This window comes from Pristiophorus japonicus, chromosome 3 (genome assembly GCF_044704955.1).
Source record: "Pristiophorus japonicus isolate sPriJap1 chromosome 3, sPriJap1.hap1, whole genome shotgun sequence".
NCBI classification, from domain to species: domain Eukaryota; kingdom Metazoa; phylum Chordata; class Chondrichthyes; family Pristiophoridae; genus Pristiophorus; species Pristiophorus japonicus.
This window is the reverse complement of record NC_091979.1, coordinates 96,661,943-96,683,625: the sequence shown is the minus strand read 5'-3', so window position 1 is coordinate 96,683,625 and position 21,683 is coordinate 96,661,943. Positions and strand designations below refer to the sequence as shown.

At 48.1% G+C, this 21,683-nt stretch overlaps 1 protein-coding gene across 6 annotated transcripts in view; it reads left to right on the top strand.

The window, feature by feature from the left end:
* The window catches only part of LOC139259808 (uncharacterized protein C7orf57 homolog), a 157,596-nt gene that overhangs the window by 79,003 nt on the left and 56,910 nt on the right, over positions 1-21,683 (top strand). For all 6 annotated transcript variants that reach the window (XM_070875612.1, XM_070875608.1, XM_070875607.1 and 3 more), the window contains 2 exons: positions 133-232; positions 5,120-5,276. In XM_070875612.1, the coding sequence (XP_070731713.1) occupies positions 133-232; positions 5,120-5,276 (257 nt within the window). The remainder of the gene's footprint in view (positions 1-132; positions 233-5,119; positions 5,277-21,683) is intronic.

The window sequence follows — 21,683 nt, the reverse complement described above, 5'->3', positions numbered from 1 at the left end:
TGATAATCTGTCAATGGGAGGATAATTCAGCCCATCATTTTTGCATTATATTATTATAGATCATTTAGCAACGACAATACAGGGAAATGGCTAGAGATGGGTTAAATGTATTTTTCCTTGTTTTGCTAACAGACTTACTAACTTTTGGTGAGTTGTCACTAAAGTCAACATGTGATCCCTTAAGGAAACCTGAGTGGTTAAATCCTGAATCTTCACTCCTGGAAAACAAAGAGTAAGTAGCTGTAAAACTTGTCCGCACATTACAGCAAAAACAGTGATACATTTTATTTCATATCTATCCTGTGAAAATGAATAGTGATGAAAGTAGAAGCAGTTTTTGTACCATAAACATGTTTACGGTACAATTCAGCTGACTAGGCCCCAAGCTCTGAACTCCCTCCCTAAACCTCTCCGCCTCTCTACCTCTCTTTCCTCCTTTAAGATGCTCCTTAAAACCTACCTCTTTGACCAAACTTTTGGTCATCTGCCATAATTTCTTCTTGTGTGGCTCAGTGTCAAATTTTTTGTTGTTGTCTTATAACACTCCTGTGAAGCGCCTTGGGACATTTTACTGCGTTAAAGACGATGTATAAATATAAGTTGTTGTCGTCGTTGTAGTTAACTGCTTCCACTGATTGTGCATAAGTGGTGACTCTCAAGAGTGTTAGAGATGGTTGTGCTCCTTATTCGATCCAAATGCTGTGGTCCTCTTAAAAGCTGTAGCTGTATTAGGATCTGGCTTATGTTTTCATATTATTTGTGGGATGTCGCACTCTGCACCCCAAGATGAGTTGACACTTGTTGCAAGACTGCTCCAAGTTGCTGAGGTGCACAGTATTAAGGATGAAAACAGTGCTTTTATAAATTGATAATTTATAGCCTAAGCATTCTCATCCCTTAATTAAGAAATCTAAGTGGCTGGCAGTTCAGCTCAGATCCCTTTTTGCCCAGGGTGCTCTGAGCAGATAATGCATCATCTGTACATTCACTCAAAGTTATCTTTGATAGTTGTATTTCATTGATTTGCACCCAAGTCCCAAATTCTAAAGATAAGGAGCAACTAGCCTAGTTCTTTGCATTATGTATATTAGGTTATAGATACAGGGAGAAGGAACGGTAACATGGACAGATGCAGTGAGAAGGAGGAACTGAAGGAAATCCTTATTAGACGGGAAATTGTGTTAGGGAAATTGATGGGATTGAAGGCCGATAAATCCCCGGGGCCTGATAGTCTGCATCCCAGATTACTTAAGGAAGTGGCCCTAGAAATAGTGGATGAATTGGTGATCATTTTCCAAAAGTCTATCGACTCTGGATCAGTTCTTATTAACACCACTTTTTTAAAAAGGAGGGATAGAGAAAACGGGTAATTATAGACCGGTTAGCCTGACATCAGTAGTGGGGAAAATGTTGGAATCAATTATTAAAGATGAAATAGCAGCCCATTTGGAAAGCAGTGACAGGATCGGTCCAAGTCAGCATGGATTTATGAAAGGGAAATCATGCTTGACAAATCTAGAATTTTTTGAGGATGTAACTAGTAGAGTGGACAAGGGAGAACCAGTGGATGTGGTGTATTTGGACTTTCAAAAGGCTTTTGACAAGGTCCCACACAAGAGATTGGTGTGCAAAATTAAAGCACATGGTATTGGGGGTAATGTACTGATGTGGATAGAGGATTGGTTGGCAGACAGGAAGCAGAGAGTCGGGATAAACGGATCTCATAGAAACGTTTAAAATTCTGACGGGTTTAGACAGGTTAGATGCAGGAAGAATGTTCCCAATGTTGGGGAAGTCCAGAACCAGGGGTCAAAGTCTAAGGATAAGGGGTAAGCCATTTAGGACCGAGATGAGGAGAAACTTCTTCACCCAGAGAGTGGCGAACCTGTGGAATTCTCTACCACAGAAAGTTGTTGAGGCCAATTCACTAAATATATTCAAAAAGGAGTTAGATGTAGTCCTTACTACTAGGGGGATCAAGGGGTATGGCGAGAAAGCAGGAATGGGGTACTGAGGTTGCATGTTCAGCCATGAACTCATTGAATGGCGGTGCAGGCTCGAAGGGCCGAATGGCCTACTCCTGCACCTATGTTTCTATGTTTCTATGTTCTTTTCAGAATGGCAGGCAGTGACTAGTGGGGTGCCGCAGGGCTCAGTGCTGGGACCCCAGCTATTTACAATATACGTTAATGATTTGGATGAAGGAATTGAGTGTAATATCTCCAAGTCTGCAGATAACATTAAGCTGGGTGGCGGTGTGAGCTGTGAGGAGGACGCTAAGAGGCTGCAGGGTGACTTGGACAGATTAGGTGAGTGGACAAATGCATGGCAGATGCGGTATAATGTGGATAAATGTGAGGTTATCCACTTTGGGGGCAAAAACACGAAGGCAGAATATTATCTGAATGACGGCAGATTAGGAAAAAGGGAGATGCAACGAGACCTGGGTGTCATGGTACATCAGTCACTGAAAGTTGGCATGCAGGTACTGCAGGCGGTGAAGAAGGCAAATGGTATGTTGGCCTTCATAGCTCAGGGATTTGAGTATAGGAGCAGAGAGGTCTTACTGCAGTTGTACAGGGCCTTGGTGAGGCCTCACCTGGAATATTGTGTTCAGTTTTGGTCTCCTAATCTGAGGAAGGACGTTCTTGCTATTAAGGGAGTGCAGCAAAGGTTCACCAGACTGATTCCCGGGATGGCAGGACTGACATGTGAGGAGAGACTGGATCGACTGGATCTGTATTCACTGGAGTTTAGAAGGATGAGAGGGGATCTCATAGAAACATATAAAATTCTGACGTGACTGAACAGGTTAGATGCTGGAAGAATGTTGCCGATGTTGGGGAAGTCCAGAACCAGGGGACACAGTCTAAGGATAAGGGGTAAGTCATTTAGGACTGAGGTGAGGAGAAACTTCTTCACTCAGAGAGTTGATAACCTGTGGAATTCCCTACCGCAGACAGTTGTTGATGCAAGTTCATTGGATATATTCAAGAGGGAGTTAGATGTGGCGCTTACGGCTAAAGAGTCAAGGGGTATGGAGAGAAAGCAGGAAAGGGGTACTGAGGTGAATGATCTGCCGTGATCTTATTGAATGGTGGTGCAGGCTCGAAGGGCCAAATGGCCTACTCCTGCACCTATTTTCTATGTTTTTATGTTTCTATGTCTGACAAAATTGATTCTGGTGGTTGCTGGAAGCACAGAAAAACTTAACGGGCGATTTTATCCGTACCCGCCTGATGGAAACCGGGCAGTTAAAATCGGCTGAGTGACTTACCAGTCATTATCCCGCATAGATCCCGCTGCCTTCTATTTTAACCTGGTCTTCTGAGCTGTTAGCAAGGACATCAACATGAAGCTTGCAAATTTCTGCTTTAAATAGGCAGATCAGGGTGTGATGACTTCATCAAACCCAACTGCAATTTTAGCTGGTGGCCTGAGTAAGGAAGCTGTTGTGGTTTGCTCAATGGGGTAAGATCAGTGATCGGGGCTGGAGGGAGCAAGAGGCCATCGGGGCAGTGGGAGGGATTGGCCATTGAGGCTGGAGGGAGAGAGACGAAATCAGGACTGGAGGGCAAGGGAGGCCATTGCAGCAGGAGGAGAGATAAAAGCCGTGATCGGCACGGGAAGGCGGAAGGCTTCCATGAGAGGCCAGGGGGCGTGTACCTACTCCTCTTGGCCTACAAGGAGTGCTGGAAAAAGCACTTACCTTGTGGAGTTGGCAGCTGCTGCCTTCCTTTCACTGCCAAATTTCCCGACCCCTGGGAAACCCACGTAGCAGTAGTGAATTTTAAATCGGGCTCCCAAATGCACTGTGAGAGCCCAATTTAAATATGTTAATGAAGTGTCCTGCCTCTCTACAGCTGAACAATCAGACATCACAATATCTGGCGCCATAAATAAGACGGTAGTCCTGTGCGCAGCATGTTGGGGATGCGTACCCCATATTTAAGTCTTTAACCCACCCACCCGGCATTTGACTCCATATGCCTAGCCTCTTCAGGGTGGTAGATCGAATTCAGCCATGCTGTAGTATGCGGTTGGATTTGTGACCTTCCTATGTAAATTGATACGACTACATGCACGTACAATTACTGCATTTGCCTCAATTGTGGTTTTCCATTGCTCATCCATGACTTCAGCATATTCAATGAGTCTAAACAAAGTACCCAGAATAGTCTATTTCAACAGCATCATCTGACATTACTGGACCCAGCTTTCCATTTTCCCATTCGATCCACATATTTTATAGTATCTTTTTCTGCTTCTTACCCCTTCTTCCATTGAACAGACAGTTCTTCTTCTTTCTTCTTCTGCCTGAGAAGCACCTGTGTAATTTTGCCATGGACCTCTTTTGATATTTGCAGCCATGCACCACCTTTCTCCAGCTTACTTGCAGGTGGGAAAATTCGGTTACGACTTTCAACACTTGATTAAGTCTCCAGGTGTACCATCCACACTATAGAGTGATAGGGCAAGTACTCAAAATGCATCTCCAGAAATTGGGATAGTGCACAGTAGAAATCATCAGTTTAATGTCATCGTCTGTCACTTGAATTCTCCGCTCCACTCCATGACCTCTCCGTCCTCAGCCTCCTACACTGTTCCAACGAAGCTCAACATAAGCTCAAGGAACAGCACCTCATCTTTTGTTTAGGCACTTTACAGCCTTATGGACTCACCATCGAGATTAACAATTTCAGACCATAAACCCTACCTCTATTTTTTTACTTTTTTTTTCTCTCTTTCCCATGGCAGCTGATGATGATTCTGCCATTTCCATTTACACCCTGTCTGGATTAATCTTTTGTTTCTTAACTTGTCCTATTACCATCTCCTTTTGCCTTGCACCATCATCCCTTTTGTCTCTTAATCTCTTCTGCCTTCCACCCTATCACAGACCTTCCCTTTTATTCTTTCCTCCCCTCCCCCTTTCCCTGCCCCGACACTTGCTTAAAAACCTGTTGCACCTCTAACTTTTTCCAGTTCTGACGAAGAGTCATCGACCAAAGACGTTAACTCTGTTTTTCTCCCCACAGATGCTGTCTGACCTGCTGAGTATTTCCAGCATTTTCTGTTTTTATTATAAGTGGAAATCATCATATTCTCTTTCTTACAGAACAATGCAGGGCAAGCTTCCAGATTCCATGTGTCATGACACAATCCCAGACATGTCAGAGAATGGAAATTACAACACCTCATCCATTCCCTTTGAAACAGCTGACAGATATTTACGTGAGAAGGAAGAAAATCATGGCGACTCAGGAAACAGTAAGGTAACATTACGTGCTATCATCATTGTTACATTTAGAATAACTCCACAAAACTGTACATCTTAAGCTCAAACTGTTGTGACCTTGGTCTCTTTATTGTGACTCCAGAGTGAGGAGGCAGCATGGTAGTCTGCCTTTTATACCTGCTTGCCCAGGGTGTACAGGTGATCCTTGGGGCTCCCACAGGTGCGCCCCCTGGTGGCAAGTCTTGCACATTGGTAGTATTTACATACATAACATAATTCCCCCCCCAAAGTCTTATGTACAAGTTATTTACAAGTTGAGGCGATCCGGGGCTCTGTGTTCCCGGGTTGATCGCCTGAGTTGAGGTCCTGGCATGGGTGAGTCGGTCGGATCATTGCTGCACTGCGGTGTGGCTGGTCTGATCGGACTATTGGGCATGGTGGGTTCGTCCTCGTGGTTGACCGCGAGGTCAATTGCTGGTTGGGTGTGTGTGGGTGGATCAATGATGGTAATGACCTCTTCAAACTGTTCTTGGTTGTCAGTAAACCGCAGTTTGGTCTGATCCAAGTGCTTTCTACACGTTTGTCCATTCAAAAGTTTGACAACAAACACTCTATTCCCCTCTTTAACACAATGCCAGCAACCCATTTGGGACCATGACCATAATTGAGAACAAACACAGGGTCATTGACCTCAATGTTATGTGATACAGCCGCGCGATCGTGGTACATGTTATGTCGGTGACGCCGGGTTTCTACATGATCACGCCGGGTGGACTAAGGAGAGCCTAATTTTGAGTGCTCTCTTCATTAGCAATTCTGCAAGGGGAACCCCGGTAAGCGAGTGGGGTCGCGTACGGTAGCTGAGCAGAATCCGAGATAACTGGGTCTGCAGGGAACCGTCCGTCACATGTTTCAAGCTCTGCTTGATGGTTTGGACTGCCCGTTCCACTTGACCATTGGATGCGGGCTTAAATGGCGCAGACCTGACATGCTTGATGCCATCGTGGGTCATAATCTCTTTGAACTCCGAGCTGGTGAAGCATGGTCCATTGTCACTAACAAGGTCGTCGGGCAAACCATGGGTGGCAAACATGGCCCGGAGGCTTTCAATGGTGGCAGTGGATGTACATGATGACATTATTATACAGTTAATCCATTTAGAGTACGTGTCCACTGCTACTAGGAACATCTTTTCTGGAAAGGGGCCAGCGAAATCTACGTGAACCCTTGACCACGGTTTGGAGGGCCATGACCACAGACTCAGTGGGGCCTCCCTTGGTGCGTTGCTCAACTGTGAGCAAGTGTTACATTGGTGAACGCATGACTCCAACTCCGAGACAATGCCGGGCCACCAAACGTGCAACCTGGCGATAGCCTTCATCATGACTACGCCTGGACGCGTACTGTGAAGGTCGCGTATAAACGTTTCCCTGCCTTTTTTTGGCAAAATTACACGATTCCCCCATAGGAGGCAGTCCAAATGGATGGACATTTCGTCCTTGCGTCGGTGGAACGGCTTAATTTCGTCTTGCATTTCCCCCTGAACAGCCGACCAGCTCTCATTGAGGACGCAGCTTTTTACTAGTGATAGCACCGGGTCCTGGCTAGTCCAGGTCCTGATCTGGTGACTCCTCACTCTCAAAAGCATCCATTACAAGGAGCAAGTCTGCGGGTTGTGCCATTTCCACCCAATGGACAATGGTAGCCGACTGAGAGCATCCGCACAGTTCTCGGTGCCTGGTCTGTGGCGGATTACATAATCATATGCAGATAACGTTAGTGCCCATCTTTGGATGTGGGATGAAGCATTGGTGTTAATACCTTTGCTTTCTGAGAAAAACAAAATGAGCGGCTTGTGGTTGGTTTCGAGTTCGAACCGGAGCCCAAATAGGTATTGGTGCATCTTCTTAACCCCGTATACGCATGCTAATGCTTCTTTCTCAACCATACTGTAGGCTCTTTCAGCCTTAGATAAGCTTCTGGATGCATATGCAACCGGTTGCAGTTTGCCTGACCCATTGACTTGCTGTAACACACAACCGACCCCGTAAGAAGATGCATCACAAGTTAGTACTAAACGTTTACATGGGTCATAGTGTACAAGTAATTTGTTAGAACATAGCAGGTTTCTGGCCTTGTTAAAGGCTGTCTCTTGAGATTTACCCCAAACCCAGTCGTCACCCTTGCGTAGCAATAAATGCAATGGTCTCAGCAAAGTGCTCAACCCCGGTAGAAAGTTACCAATGCAGCTCCGTCACATTCTGTGGTCTGGGTGCATTCTTGATGGCCTCCGTCTTGGAGTCTGTGGGTCTGATGCTGTCCACCGCAATCTTTCTCCCCAGAAATTCGACTTCTGGCGCCTGGAAAACACACTTGGAACATTTCAGCCTGAGCCCCACTCTGTCCAGTCGCTTGAGAACCTCTTCCAGTTTGTGCAAGTGTTCGGTGGTGTTGCGGCCAGTGATCAAGATGTTGTCTTGGAACACCACGGTGCACGGAACCGGTTTTAGCAGACTCTCCATGTTCCCCTGGAAGATGGCCGCCACCGAGCAAATCCCAAAGGGGCATCTGTGGTATATGAACAGTCCTCTGTGCGTGTTGATGCACATCAATTTTTTTGAAGGTTCAGCCAGCTCCTGTGTCATGTAAGCAGAGGTTAGATCCAGCTCATGCTAATGTTGCAAAAAGGTCATCTACTTTGGGTAGTGGGTACTGGTCCTGTAATGAGACTCGGTTGATCGTTACCTTGTAGTCCCCGCAGATTCTGACCGTACCATCGCTCTTCAACACCGGAACAATTGGATTGGCCCACTCGTTGAACTCAACTGGCGATATGGTCCCCTCTCGTTGAAGTCTGTCCAGCTCAAGCTCGACTTTCTCTCGCATCATGTATGGCACCGCTTGGGCTTTGTGATGAACGGGTCATGCATCAGGGACTAGATGGATCTGCACTTTGGCGCCTGTGAAATTGCCAATGCCTGGCTCGAATAACTACGGGAATTTGTTTAGCACTTGGGTGCACGAGGTGTCATCCTCCGAAGACAGTGCTTTGATGCCGTCCCAGTTCCATCTGATCTTTCCTAGCCAGCTTCTGTCGAACAGCGTTGGGCCATCACCTGGTACAATCCATAATGGTAAATCATGCACAGCTCCATTGTACGATACCTTCACTGCCGCATTGCCAATGACTGGAATGAGCTATTTGGTGTAAGTGCGCAGCTTGGTGTGGATCGGGCTTAGTTTTGGCCATTGTGCCTTGTTGTCCCACAGTTTTTCAAAAGCCTTCTGGTACATAATTGACTGACTCGCCCCCGTGTCCAATTCCATGGAAACTGGAATGCCTTTTAATTTGACTTTTAACATTTTTGGTAGGGCTTTTCGTGGTGAAGGTGTGTACACCATACACTTCCTCTTCAGCCTCGGGTTGAGTTGCCTCTCTTACTCATTCAGCGTGATCCGCGCCGGATCGATCATCCTCTGCTGACTCTGCCACGTGGTGAGTTGCAGCACATCTGCACATTCGTTGGAGGTGCCCCATTGTTCCACAGCCCTTGCACACATAGTGCTTGAATCGACATTGATGGGCTTTATGATTACCCCCGCAGCGCCAACATGGTGCTAATGGATTCGCATTCACACCCCACGGCGAGCTCTGAGTCATCCTAGGTCTGGTCTCTGTGGGCGTGTAGGCCCTGCCATGTACAGTTCTGCCTGCTGAAGGCGTTATTTTATGCACAGTACTTGCCGGTGAGTTCCGATGCTGCAATGATATCTGTTTAGTGTTATCGTTCGTGGACATAAAAGCCTGGGCTATCGTAAAGTCCTTGCTCAGATCTAGGGAAACGGCAGACACCAGTTTGCGAAGAATGACCTCGTGGCCGATTCCAAGCACAAAAAAGTTCCGCAACACTTCCCCCAAAAATCAAGCAAATATGCACAATCCCGCAAGGCATCTTCAGTCGGCGACATAGCTCGCCACGTCCTGACCCTCAGAGCAATGGTGTGTATAAAAGCGATACCTGGCCATCAAGATGCTCTCCTTCGGCTTGAGGTGTTCCCGAACCAGCGTACACAGCTCTGCATATGTCTTCTTCATTGGTTTCGTCGGTGCTAGCAGATTTTTGATGAGGCCATATATCGTGGACCCACAAACGGTGAGGAGAATTGCCCTGCGCTTGATCGCGGTTTCTTCCTTTTCCAGCTCATTGGCCATGAAGTACTGGTCAAGATGCTCAACGAAGGCTTCCCAATCATCACCCTCAACAAATCTCTCAAGAATACCAACGGCAGCCATAACTGCATGAAAGTTCGTGATCTGTTACTTGTCGCCAATTGTTACGTTTAGAATAACTCCACAATGCTGTGCTTAAGCTCAAACTGTTTGACCTTGGTCTCTTTATTGTGATTCCAGAGTGAGGAGGCAGCATGGCAGTCTGCCTTTTATACCTGCTTGCCCAGGGTGTGTAGGTGACCCTTGGGTCTCCCACAGGTGTGCCCCCTGGTGGCAAGTCTTGCAGATTGGTAGTGTTTACATAATTAACAATCATCATAGGCAGTCCCTCGGAATCGAGGAAGACTTGCTTCCACTCTTAGCATGAGTTCTTAGGTGGCTGTACAGTCTAATACGAGAACCACAGTCTCTGTCTCAGGTGGGACAGACAGTGGCTGAAGGAAAGGGTGGACGGGGAGTCTGGCAGCTCCTTCCGCTGCCTGCGCTTCATTTCTGCATGCTCTCGGCGACGATACTCGAGGTGCTCAGCGCCCTCCTGGATGCACTTCCTCCACTTAGGGCGGTCTTTGGCCAGGGGCTCCCAGGTGTCAGTGGGGATGTCGCACTTTATCAGGGAGGCTTTGAGGGTGTCCTTGTAACGATTCCGCTGCCCACCTTTGACTCGTTTACCATGGACGAGTTTTGAGTAAAGCGCTTGTTTTGGGAATCTCGTATCTGGCATGCGAACGATGTGGCCTGCCCAGCGGAGCTGATCAAGTGTGGTCAGTGCTTCAATGCTGGGGATGTTGGCCTGGATGAGGACGCTAACGTTAGTGCGTCTGTCCTCCCAGGGGATTTGTAGGATTTTGCAGAGACATCGTTGATGGTATTTCTCCAGCGACTTGAGGTGTCTACTGTACATGGTCCATGTCTCTGAGCCATAATGTTGGATAGTGTGAGCTCATGCACTTTGGCAGAAAAAAATCAAAGAGGAAGTTATTATTTAAATGGAGAAAGATTGCGGGACCCGGGGGTACTTGTGCATGAAACACAAAAGGATAGTTTGCAGGTACAGCAAGTGATCAGGAAGGTCAATGGTATCACTCGCTCATAGGGGTTCCACCCGCAGAACTGCTAATGAAAAGGACGCTCAAAACCAGGTTATCCCTTCTACACCCTACTATGAAAGAAATTGTTGAGAGCAGGCAACAGTCACAATGTGACTATCGTGACAGGAATGCAAGGGCGCGATGTATTGATGCCAATGACCCTGTTTTTGTCCTTAATTACGCTGCAGGGCCCAAATGGCTTGCAGGCACTGTGATTGCCAAAGAGGGGAATAGGGTTTTGGTAGTTAAACTTACCAATGGACAAATCTGCCGCAAACACGTGGATCAAACTAAAAGGAGGTTCAGCAACCCCATAGAAGAAACAGAGGAACAACATGACATAGAGTTTATTCCACCACAGGTGACCGAACACTGGAACCAAGTGGAGGAGAGCCCAGTCACTGTGGGCAGTCCGGACAGGCCTGAGGCACCACAAACAGCAGACACTCAGGCCAGCGACCAACAACCAGAGCCCCAACTCAGGCACTCTACAAGGGAGCATAAACCACCAGAGAGACTTAACCTGTGATCCCAATAAGACTTTGAGGGGGAGGTGATGTCATGTATTCAACTATCATTGTAACCCATGTATAAGCTGACCTAAGTTGTACACCTTGAGAACATTGACCACAAGGGGGTGAACTTGTGGGAGACACTCTTAACCTGGACTTTCAGGTATAAAAGGGGAAGCTCCACCCATCTTCATCACTTGAGGTCTTGGTAATAAAGGTAACTGGTCACAGAGTGACCTTCTCTCAAGTATGGGTCTCGTGTGCATTTATACTGTATAGTAAGTATAAGCCCCCCCCCCATGATGATGAAAGTCAAGATAAATGGCATTCATGGTTCCATGGAGTTGGACACGGGGGTGAGTCAGTCACTTATGAGCCAGAAGGCATTTGAGAGGCTGTGGGGCAACAAAGAACAAAGACCCAAGCTGAGCCCGATTCAGACAAAGCTGCGCACTTGCACCAAGGAACTGATCACAGTTATCGGCAGTGCGAACGTAAAAGTATCCTATGATGGAGAGATACACGACTTGCCACTGTGGGTTGTACCAGGCGACAGGCCAACGTTGCTTGGCAGAAGCTGGATGGGGAAGATTCGGTGGAACTGGGAAGACGTCAAAGCACTATCTTCAATGGACGATGCTTCCTGTGCTCAAGTGCTGAGCAAGTTCCCATCCTTATTTGAACCAGGCATTGGCAACTTCACAGGTGCCAAAGTGCAGATCCACTTGGTCCCCGAGGCACGGCCTGTTCATCACAAGGCTCGAGCGGTCCCTTACATGATGAGGGAGAAAGTGGAGATCGAATTGGACAGACTTCAACGCAAGGGAATCATATCACCAGTCGAATTCAACGAGTGGGCCAGCCCAATTGTTCCGGTACTGAAGAGCGATGGCACGGTCAGAATATGCAGCGACTACAAGGTAACGATCAACCGAGTTTCATTACAAGACCAGTATCCGCTACCCAAAGCCGATGATCTCTTTGCGACATTAGCAGGGGGAAAGGCGTTCACCAAGCTGGATCTAACCACCGCTTACATGACCCAGGAGCTGGCTGAGTCGTCGAAAAAATTAACGTGCATTAACACACACAAGGGACTGTTCTTGTATCACAGGTACCCGTTCGGGATCCGCTCAGCTGCAGCCATCCTCCAAAGGAACATGGAGAGTCTGTTGAAATCGGTTCCACGGACCGTTGTATTTCAGGATGACATCCTAATCACTGGTCGCGACACCACCAAACACTTGCACAACCTGCAAGAGGTTTTAAGTCGACTAAACAGAGTCGGACTCCGGCTGAAATGATCCAAGTATGTCTTCCTGGCGCCAGAGGTAGAATTCCTGGGGAGGAAGATTGCGGACTCGAAGACAGAGGCCATCAAGCATGCACCCAGACCACGAACTGTAACGGAGCTGCGCTCGTTCCTGGTACTCCTCAACTATTTCGGTAACTTTCTTCCAGGGTTGAGCACCTAGGTCGAACCATTGCACAAGTTGCTACACAAGGGAGACGACTGGATTTGGGGTCAAAATCAAGAGGCAGCCTTCAAAAAGGTCAGAAACTTGCTGTGTTCAAACAAGTTGCTTGTATTGTATGACCCAGGTAAACGTCTAGTTTTAGCATATGTCGTCGTATGGTGTCGGGTGTCTTTTACAGCAAGCCAATGTAGCGGGCAAGCTCCAACTGGTTGCATATGTGTCTAGAAGTCTATCCAAGGCCGAAAGAGCCACCGTATGGTCAAGAAGGAGGCTTTGGCCTGTGTCCATGGGGTAAAAAAAATGCACCAGTATTTGTTCGGACTCAGGTTCGAGTTAGAAACCAACCACAAGCCCCTAATCTCACTGTTTTCAGAAAGCAAAGTCATAAACACCAATGCTTCGTCGCGAATCCAAAGTGGGCACTAACATTGTCGGCCTACGATTATACGATCCACCACAGGCCAGGCACTGAGAACTGCGCCGATGCCCTCAGCCGGCTATCGTTGCCTACCATTGAGGTGGAAATGGCGCAGGCCGGAGACCTGTGCCTGGTCATGGACGTCTTCGAAAGCGAAGTGTCACCTGTAACGGCCCGCCAGATCAGGACCTGGACCAACTCTTATAAAAAGTTGCGTCCTCAATGGGGCTGGTCAGCGGTCCCAAGAGAAATGCAAGATGAGATAAAGCCGTTTCACTGTCGTAAAGACGAAATGTCCATCCAATCGGATTGCCTCTTAGGGGGCAACCGTGTCATTCTGTCAAAAAAAGGCAGGGCAACCTTCATACACGACCTACACAGTGCCTACCCAGGCATAGTCATGATGAAGGCTATCGGCAGGTCCCACATCTGGTGGCCCGGCATTGACTCGGACTTGGAGTCATGCTTACGCCAGTATAACATTTGCTCACAATTGAGCAATTCCCCAGGGAGGCTCAACTCGGTCTGTGGTCCTGGCCCTCAAAACCATGATCCAGGATCCATGTAGATTATGCGGGCCCCTTTCTAGGAAAAATGTTCTTTGTTGTAGTGGATTGAATGTGTAATAATGGCATCCAGCACGTCCACCGCCACCATTGAAAGCCTCAGGGCCATATTTGCCACCCATGGCTTGCCCGACATTCTGGTCAGCGACAATGGTCTGTGTTTCACCAGCTCAGAATTCAATGAATTCATGACCCGCAATAGCATCAAGCATGTCAGGTCTGCCCCGTTCAAGCCTGTATCCAACGGCCAAGCGGAGCGGGCAGTCCAAACCATAAAGCAGAGCTTGAAACGCTTCACGAAAGACTCCTTACAAACCCGCCTATCCCGGGTGCTGATCAATTACAGGGCACAACCCCACTCACTTACCGAGGTCCCCACTGTGGAGTTACTAATGAAACATGCACTCAGAACCAGGCTCTCCTTAGTTCACCCTAACCTCAACGATCAGGTGGCAACCAGGCGTTATTGGCAAAACATGTACCATGATCGCGCGGCTGTATCATGCAACATCACTGATAACGACCCAGTGTTTGTGCTGAATCACGGTCATGGCCCCAAATGGGTCACTGGCACTATTTTAGCCAAGGAGAGGAATAGAGTATTTGTTGTCAAACTGCTTAATGGACAAATGTGCAGAAAGCATTTGGACCAGACCAAATTGCGATTTACAGGTAACCAGGAACTACAGGGAGAGGACCTTACCTTCAGCGATCCACCTACACACACCCAATCAGCTACAGACCTTGCTGCCAACCACAAGGATGATCCCACCATCTCCAACAGTCCAGTCAGACCAACAGCGCTGCAAGACAGCAGTGGTTCGACCAACTCACCCATGCCAGAAGTGACACTCAGACGATCAACCAGGGAGCACAGAGTTCCAGATCGCCTCAACCTGTAACTAACTCGCATCAAAGACTTTGGGAGGGAATGTTGTCATATATGTATATGCCGTGTATATACTATGCTGGTGCCACTAGAGTGTGTAACTGTGGGAAGCCCAGGCAGGAGCTGTATTAAAGGCTGGTCACCACACGGTGAAGTCACTCTGCAGTTACAATAAAGAGACTAAGGTCACAGCAGTTCAAACGCAGCACTAGGCCTTGTGGAGTTATTCTACAGATAAGTAGAGACATATTAGGAAGCCTGAAGGGACAATTTTAATCCTACCTGCCCAGCAGAAACAGGTGATTTACCAGCTGATGTCCTTCACGATCCCGCTTTCTTCTATTTTAACCTGCTCTTCTGAGCTGGTGCCAAGGAAACCAACCTGACGCCAGTAGGGTTCATCTTCAAAAATGCAGCTCAAGGTCCTGTGACATCATCAGGTCCCCACGTTAATTTTAACTGTGAGTTAAGCAGTGAAGTATTGTGGGTAAGTGAAAACAGTGAGAAGAGAATCCGGTGCCAGAAGAAGCCATTAAAGGCTTCCGTGCGGGACCAGAAGCACCAGGAGTGCTTCTTGAGGTCCCATAATGAAGGTTTAGACCTCCCCTGCCCTGGGCTCCCCTCCAATTTGGTGCCAGCCAATGGCTTCGTGCTACCCAAAATTCTGCTCCAGCCGGCCGACCAGCTAGACTTATGATCTTGGTAACTCATTAAAAGATACTATACTTAGAAAGAGAAAAAAACAAACTTGCATTCATATAATACCTTTCACATCCTGAGGATCACTCAAAGCATTTCATATCCAATGAATTACTTTTGAAATATAATCACTGTTGTAAAGTAGGAAACCACAACAATTTGCACACAGCAATGAGATAAACAACCAGATAATCTGTTTTAGTGGTGTTGGTTGAGAAATAAACGTTGGTCAGGACATCAGGAGAACTCCACTGCTTTTCTTTGAATTGTATCATGGATCCATTACATCCACCTGAGAGGTGGGACCTCACTTTAACATCTCATCTGAAGGACGGCACCCGCAACAGTGCAGCAACCCCTCAGTACTGCACGATGACAGCCTAGATTGTGTGCCCAGGTCATGATGTGGGGCTTGAACCACAATCCTCTGAGACAGAAGCAAGAGTGCTGCCACTGAGCCAAAGCTGACATGGTATCAATAAAAGATCTGTCCACCTTTATAGGCAATAATAGCTGGCACCAATGAGGCCATCAGGGCACCTCACTAAAAGCCAAGTGCCTGCATCAACAGGAAGGACTTCTATTCCTTTAATGTACAGGTTATATCTGACCACCAGAATGTCATCCTGCATGTCATTGCATAGTTTCCGGGAAGCATACATGAGTTTCCAGCAGCTTATTTGAAGGAGACAAGAGAGGTCCAGCTGACTGCAAGGAGACAGTCCCAGTTTGTATCTCCTGCACAGCAGTGAGTGCTATTACAATGAGGCCCATTCCACGACCCACAGCACAGTGAAATGCACTCTAGACATGCTGAAGCAATCCTTCCACTGTTTGGCCCAATTTTGGGGTGGGGGTTATTGTGTTCCTAACATAGATGATACTGCACACAGGGAGGTTAAAGTAACAGTGACCTCAGTCTTTATTAAGACACTCCAGAGTGAGGAACAGGCCTTGGGGGGCCGGCTTATTATTCAGTGCTCCCAAGGGATGCTGGGATCCCTTTGGACTTCAGGGGATGCGCTCCCTCGTGGCGGAATATGGGACTGCATGTTTACAGATACACAACATCACTCTCCCCCAAAGTCAAAGTGAAAACTATTTACAAGGTGAGGCGGTCGGGAGCCTTTCTTTCCCTGGTGGACCGCCTCGGTACAAATGTCTGTTCTGGTGTGTTGGCTGTGCCCTCGCTAGGCTGGCGTGTTGTTGGCCTTGCAGGGCTGCTGGGTGAGCCTGGTCTTGCTGGGCTGTTGGGCGTGATGGGTTCAATTTCCTGATCCGGGGTGGTGTCGTTGATCCTTTAGGTATGTGTTGTGGGCTCGAAAAAGGTGGTGTCTGCTGTGGGTTGTTCAGGGCAGTCTGTGAACCACAGCCGCGTTTGGTCCAGGTGCTTTCTGCAAATTTGTCCATTGTCCATGTCCATAGTTTAGCACATACAGTGTCATTCAGATCAATTTCCCGTGACACAGTGGTACGACCATCGTTTACATTTTCTTGCTGCCGCCTGCTGTCGACCTGATCATGCAGGTTGGGGTGAACCAGCGAGAGTCTGGTTTTAAGTGTCCTTTTCATGAGTAGCTCAGCCGGGGGCACCCCTGTGAGCGAGTGGGGTCTCGTGCGGTAGCTGAGCAGTACTCGGGACAGGCAGGTTTGGAGTGAGCCTTCTGTGACTCGTTTAAGGCTCTGTTTGATTGTTTGTATTGCCCGCTCTGCCTGCCCATTGGAGGCTGGTTTAAACGGGGCCGAGGTGACATGTTTGATCCCATTGCGGGCCATGAATTCTTTAAATTCAGCACTGGTGAAACATGACCCGTTGTCACTGACCAGTATGTCAGGCAGGCCGTGGGTGGCAAACATGGCCCTCAGGCTTTCAATGGTGGCGGTGGCGGTGCTTCCCGACATTATTTCACATTCAATCCATTTTGAAAAAGCATCCACCACCACCAGGAACATTTTAGCGAGAAACGGGCCCGCATAGTCGACATGAATCCTCGACCATGGTCTGGAGGGCCAGGACCACAAACTTACTGGTGCCTCTCTGGGCGCGTTGTTCAACTGAGCACACACGCGGCATTGCCGTACACAGGACTCTTAAGTCAGAGTCAATACTGGGCCACCACACGTGGGATCTGGCTATCGCTTTCATCATTACTATACCCGGGTGTGTGCTGTGGAGATCTGAGATGAACATCTCCCTGCCCTTTTTGGGTAGCACTACGCGGTTACCCCATAACAGGCAGTCTGCCTGAATGGACAGCTCGTCCTTTTGCCACTGGAATGGCTTGATTAGCTGTTGCATTTCAACAGGGATGCTGGCCCAGCTCCCATGCGGTAAACAGTTTTTTACTAGGGACAGCAGAGGATCTTGGCTGGTTCAAGTCCTAATCTGACGGGCCGTGACAGGTGATTTATCATTTTCAAACGCTTCCATGACCATCAACAAGTCTGCGGGCTGCGCCACCATCAACAAGTTTGCAGGTTTTTTAATTTCCACCCCCGTGGTGGGCAATGATAGCCGACTGAGAGCATCCACACAGTTCTTGGTGCCTGGCCTGTGGCGGATGGTATACACTGATAGCGCGAGTGCCCACCTTTGTATGTGGGCTGAGGCATTAGTATTTATCTCCTTGTTTTCAGTGAACAGGGATATGAGGGGCTTGTGATCGGTTTCCAGCTCAAATTTGAGGCCAAACAGGTGCTGATGCATTTTCTTTACCCCGAACACACAGGTGCTAATGCCTATTTTTCAATCATGCTGTAGGCCCTCTCGGCCTTAGACAAGCTCCTGGAGACATAGGCGACAGGTTGCAACTTCCCCGCAACGTTAGCTTGTTGTAATACACACCCGACTCCATATGACGATGCATCACATGCTAACACAAGTCTTTTACATGGGTTATACAATACAAGCAGCTTGTTGGAGCATAAAATGTTTCTGGCTTTCTCAAAAGCAATTACTTGTTTTTTTCCCCATACCCAGTTCTCACCTTTACGCAGTAACACATGTAGGGGCTCTAAGAGGGTGCTTAACCCCGGTAGGAAGTTACCGAAATAGTTGAGGAGTCCCAGGAACGACCGCAGCTCCGTAACGTTCTGTGGCCTGGGCGCGTTCCTGATAGCCTCTGTCTTGGCATCTGTGGGCCGAATGCCGTCCGCCGCGATCTTTCTCCCCAAAAACTCCACTTCTGTTGCCATGAAGACGCATTTCGACCTCTTCAGCCGCAGTCCTACGCGATTCAGTTGCTGGAGGACCTCCGCCAGGTTTTGTAGGTGCTCGACGGTGTCCCGACCCGTAACCAATATGTCGTCCTGAAAAACCACCATGGGTGGTACTGATTTCAGTAGGCTCTCCATGTTTCTCTGGAAGAACGCTGCAGCCGACCGAATTCCAAACGGGCATCTGTTGTAGATGAACAGTCCCTTGTGTGTTTTGATGCAGGTGAGGCCCTTCGAAGACTCCTCCAGCTCCTGCATCATGTAGGCCGAAGTCAGGTCGAGCTTGGTGAACGTCTTGCCTCCTGCCAGCGTCGCAAATAGGTCGTCTGCCTTAGGTAACGGGTATTGGTCCTGTAGCGAGAAACGATTAATAGTTACTTTATAATCGCCGCAAATCCTGACCGTGCCACCACTTTTGAGTACTGGAACAATCGGGCTGGCCCACTCACTGAATTCCACTGGAGAGATGATGCCCTCGCGTTGCAGCCTGTCCAGCTCGATTTCCACTCTCTCCCTCATCATGTAAGGTACCGCTCGCGCCTTGTGGTAACTGGGTTGTGCCTCTGGGACCAAGTGGATCTGCATCTTCGCCCCGGAAAGGTTTCCAATGCCTGGCTCAAAGAGGGAAGGAAATTTGTTCAGAACCTGGGTACATGAGGCCTCATCGACATATGATAGCGCTCAGATGTCATCCCAGTTCCAGCGGATTTTGCCCAGTCAGCTCCTTCCAAGCAGTGTGGGGCCATCGCCTGGGACAATCCAAAGTGGCAGTTTGTGCACCGTGCCCTCGTAGGTGACCTTGACCATAGCACTGCCCAGGAGAATAATAAGCTCTTTGGTGTACGTTCTCAGTTTCGTGTGGATGGGGCTCAGGGCTGGTCTGAATGCCTTGTTGCATCACAGTCTCTCAAACATCTTTTTACTCATGATGGATTGGCTAGCGCCAGTGTCCAGTTCCATGGCTACGGGTAAGCCATTCAATTTTACGTTTAGCATTAGAGGTGGACATTTTGTCGAAAATGTGCGCACCCCGTGCACTTCAGCATCAGCCTCCTCTGAGGCTCGAAATTGCTTTGATCCACCATGGACCGATCTTCCTCTGCCACGTGGTGGTTAGCAGGTTTTGCCGAGCTTGCAGCTCATTTGCAAGCTCGTTGTAGGTGCCCCATTGTTCCACAGCTCTTGCAAACATACCCTTTGAAGCGGCATGAATAGGCTGAATGGAAGCCTCCACAATGCCAACAAGGTGTGAATTGTCTTGCATTCATCCTTTGTTGGGGACTCTTGAGTCATCTGGGTCACCTGAGGCCTGCTGGCAGTTGCAGACTCGTGGGTTCTGCCCTGTACATTTCTGCTCGCAAACATAGTTCCAGTTAATTTATGAACATTGCTAGCACTTGTGTGCTGAGAGATTTGTTTGGTGTTATCACTGGTGGACATAAACGCCTGTGCTATCGCAATGGCCTTACTGAGGGTCGGTGTCTCTACAGTGAAAGGTTTTCATAGGATGGTCTCGTGGCCAATGCCCAATACAAAAAAGTCTCTGAGTATTTGCTCCAGGTAGCCATCAAACTCACATTGTCCTGCAAGTCGCCTTAGCTCGGCGACGTAGCTTGCCACTTCCTGACCTTCATGTGTAGAACCGATACCTCGCCATCAGCACGTTCTCCCTCGGGTTAAGATGCTCCCGGACCAGTGTACACAGCTCCTCATACGACTTATCTGTGGGTTTCACCAGAGCCAGAAGATTCTTCATGAGGGTCGGTGCCCCGCAGACTGTGAGGAGGACCGCTCTCCTTTTTGCAGCGCTTCCTTCTCCGTCCAGCTCCTTGGCTACAAAGTCCTGGTCTAGCTGTTCGACATAGGCTTCCCAGTCCTCACCCTACGAGAACTTCTCCAGGATGCCCACAGTTTGCTGCATCTTTGCGTTGGATTCGTATTCTCGTCGCCAGTTATTATGTTCCTAACACAGATGAGGCTGCACACAGCGAGGTTAAAGTAACAGTGACCTCAGTCTTTAATAAGACACTCCAGAGTGAGGAACAGGCCTTAGGGGCCAGCTTATATACTGTGCTCCCAAGGGATGCTGGGATACACAACAGTTTTGGTTTCCATATTTACGAAAGGATATACTTGCTTTGGAGGCAGTACAGAGAAAGTTCACTTGATTGATTCTGGGGATAAGGGGGTTGACTTATGAGGAAAGGTTGAGAAGATTGGGCCTCTTCTCATTGGAATTCAGAAGAATGAGAGGTGATCTTATTGAACGTATAAGATTATGAGGGGGCTTAACAAGGTGAACGCAGAGAGGATGTTTCCACTGATAGGGGAGACTAGAGACTAAGGGCATGATCTTAGAATAAGGGGCCGCCCATTTAAAACTGAGATGAGGAGGAATTTCTTCTCTCAGAGGGTTGTAAATCTGTGGAATTCGTTTTCCAGAGAGCTGTGGAAGCTGGGACATTGAATGGATTTAAGACAGAGATCGACAGTTTCCTAACTGATAAGGGAATAAGTGGTTGTGGGGAGTGGGCAGTGAAGTGGACCTGAGTCCATGATCGGATCAGCCATGGTCGTATTAAATGGCGGAGCAGGCTCAAGGGGCTGTATGGCCTCCTCATGTTCCTATTTCTGATATTCTTATGTTCTGTTCCTGTACATCTTGGAATCCTCCACAGGTGCTCACAAGGTGATGTGGGTAGAATCAATGCAGCCCTGTATCTTTGGGAAGCCAGCAATCCTGGAGAAACCCACATCCCTGTCGCGCATTGGCTGGGCGGTCATGGGGGACTTCATGTCGTCATTCCTCCAGGCATATAGTGCAGCTATCATCTGCCGAATGCAGACATGTGTTGCATGTTGAGAAATGGCGCACACATCCCCAGTTGTAATTTGGAAGGATCCGGATGCATCGAATGAAAGTGCAGCAGTAACCTTCACTTCAACTGACAAAGCAGTCCTCCTGATGCTTCTAGGTTACAGGTCTACTTTCACCAACTGACAGATCTCAGTTACAACTTCTTTGCGGGAACTCATCCTTCTAACACAGTCTGCATCACTCAAGTGCAGATATGTCTCGATATGCCTGATGTGGGCAAGGCCTCCTGCCCATCACCCTACAGGCTCTGAGTTTCCTCATCTGATGAAGTTGAATCAATTGTCTCCTCCGCAGCACCATGATGCAAAAGGCTTGCACAAGGTATGGTATTGTCAGTATTGCCCCATGCTTAAATTTTACCTTTGTGTTGTGTATGCAATAACTGTTAGACTGAGTATTGTTTAACTCCAAGAGGTATGACCTTGGCTTTGCTTTATTACAGCCAAAATGACTAATGTACAAAATGGCT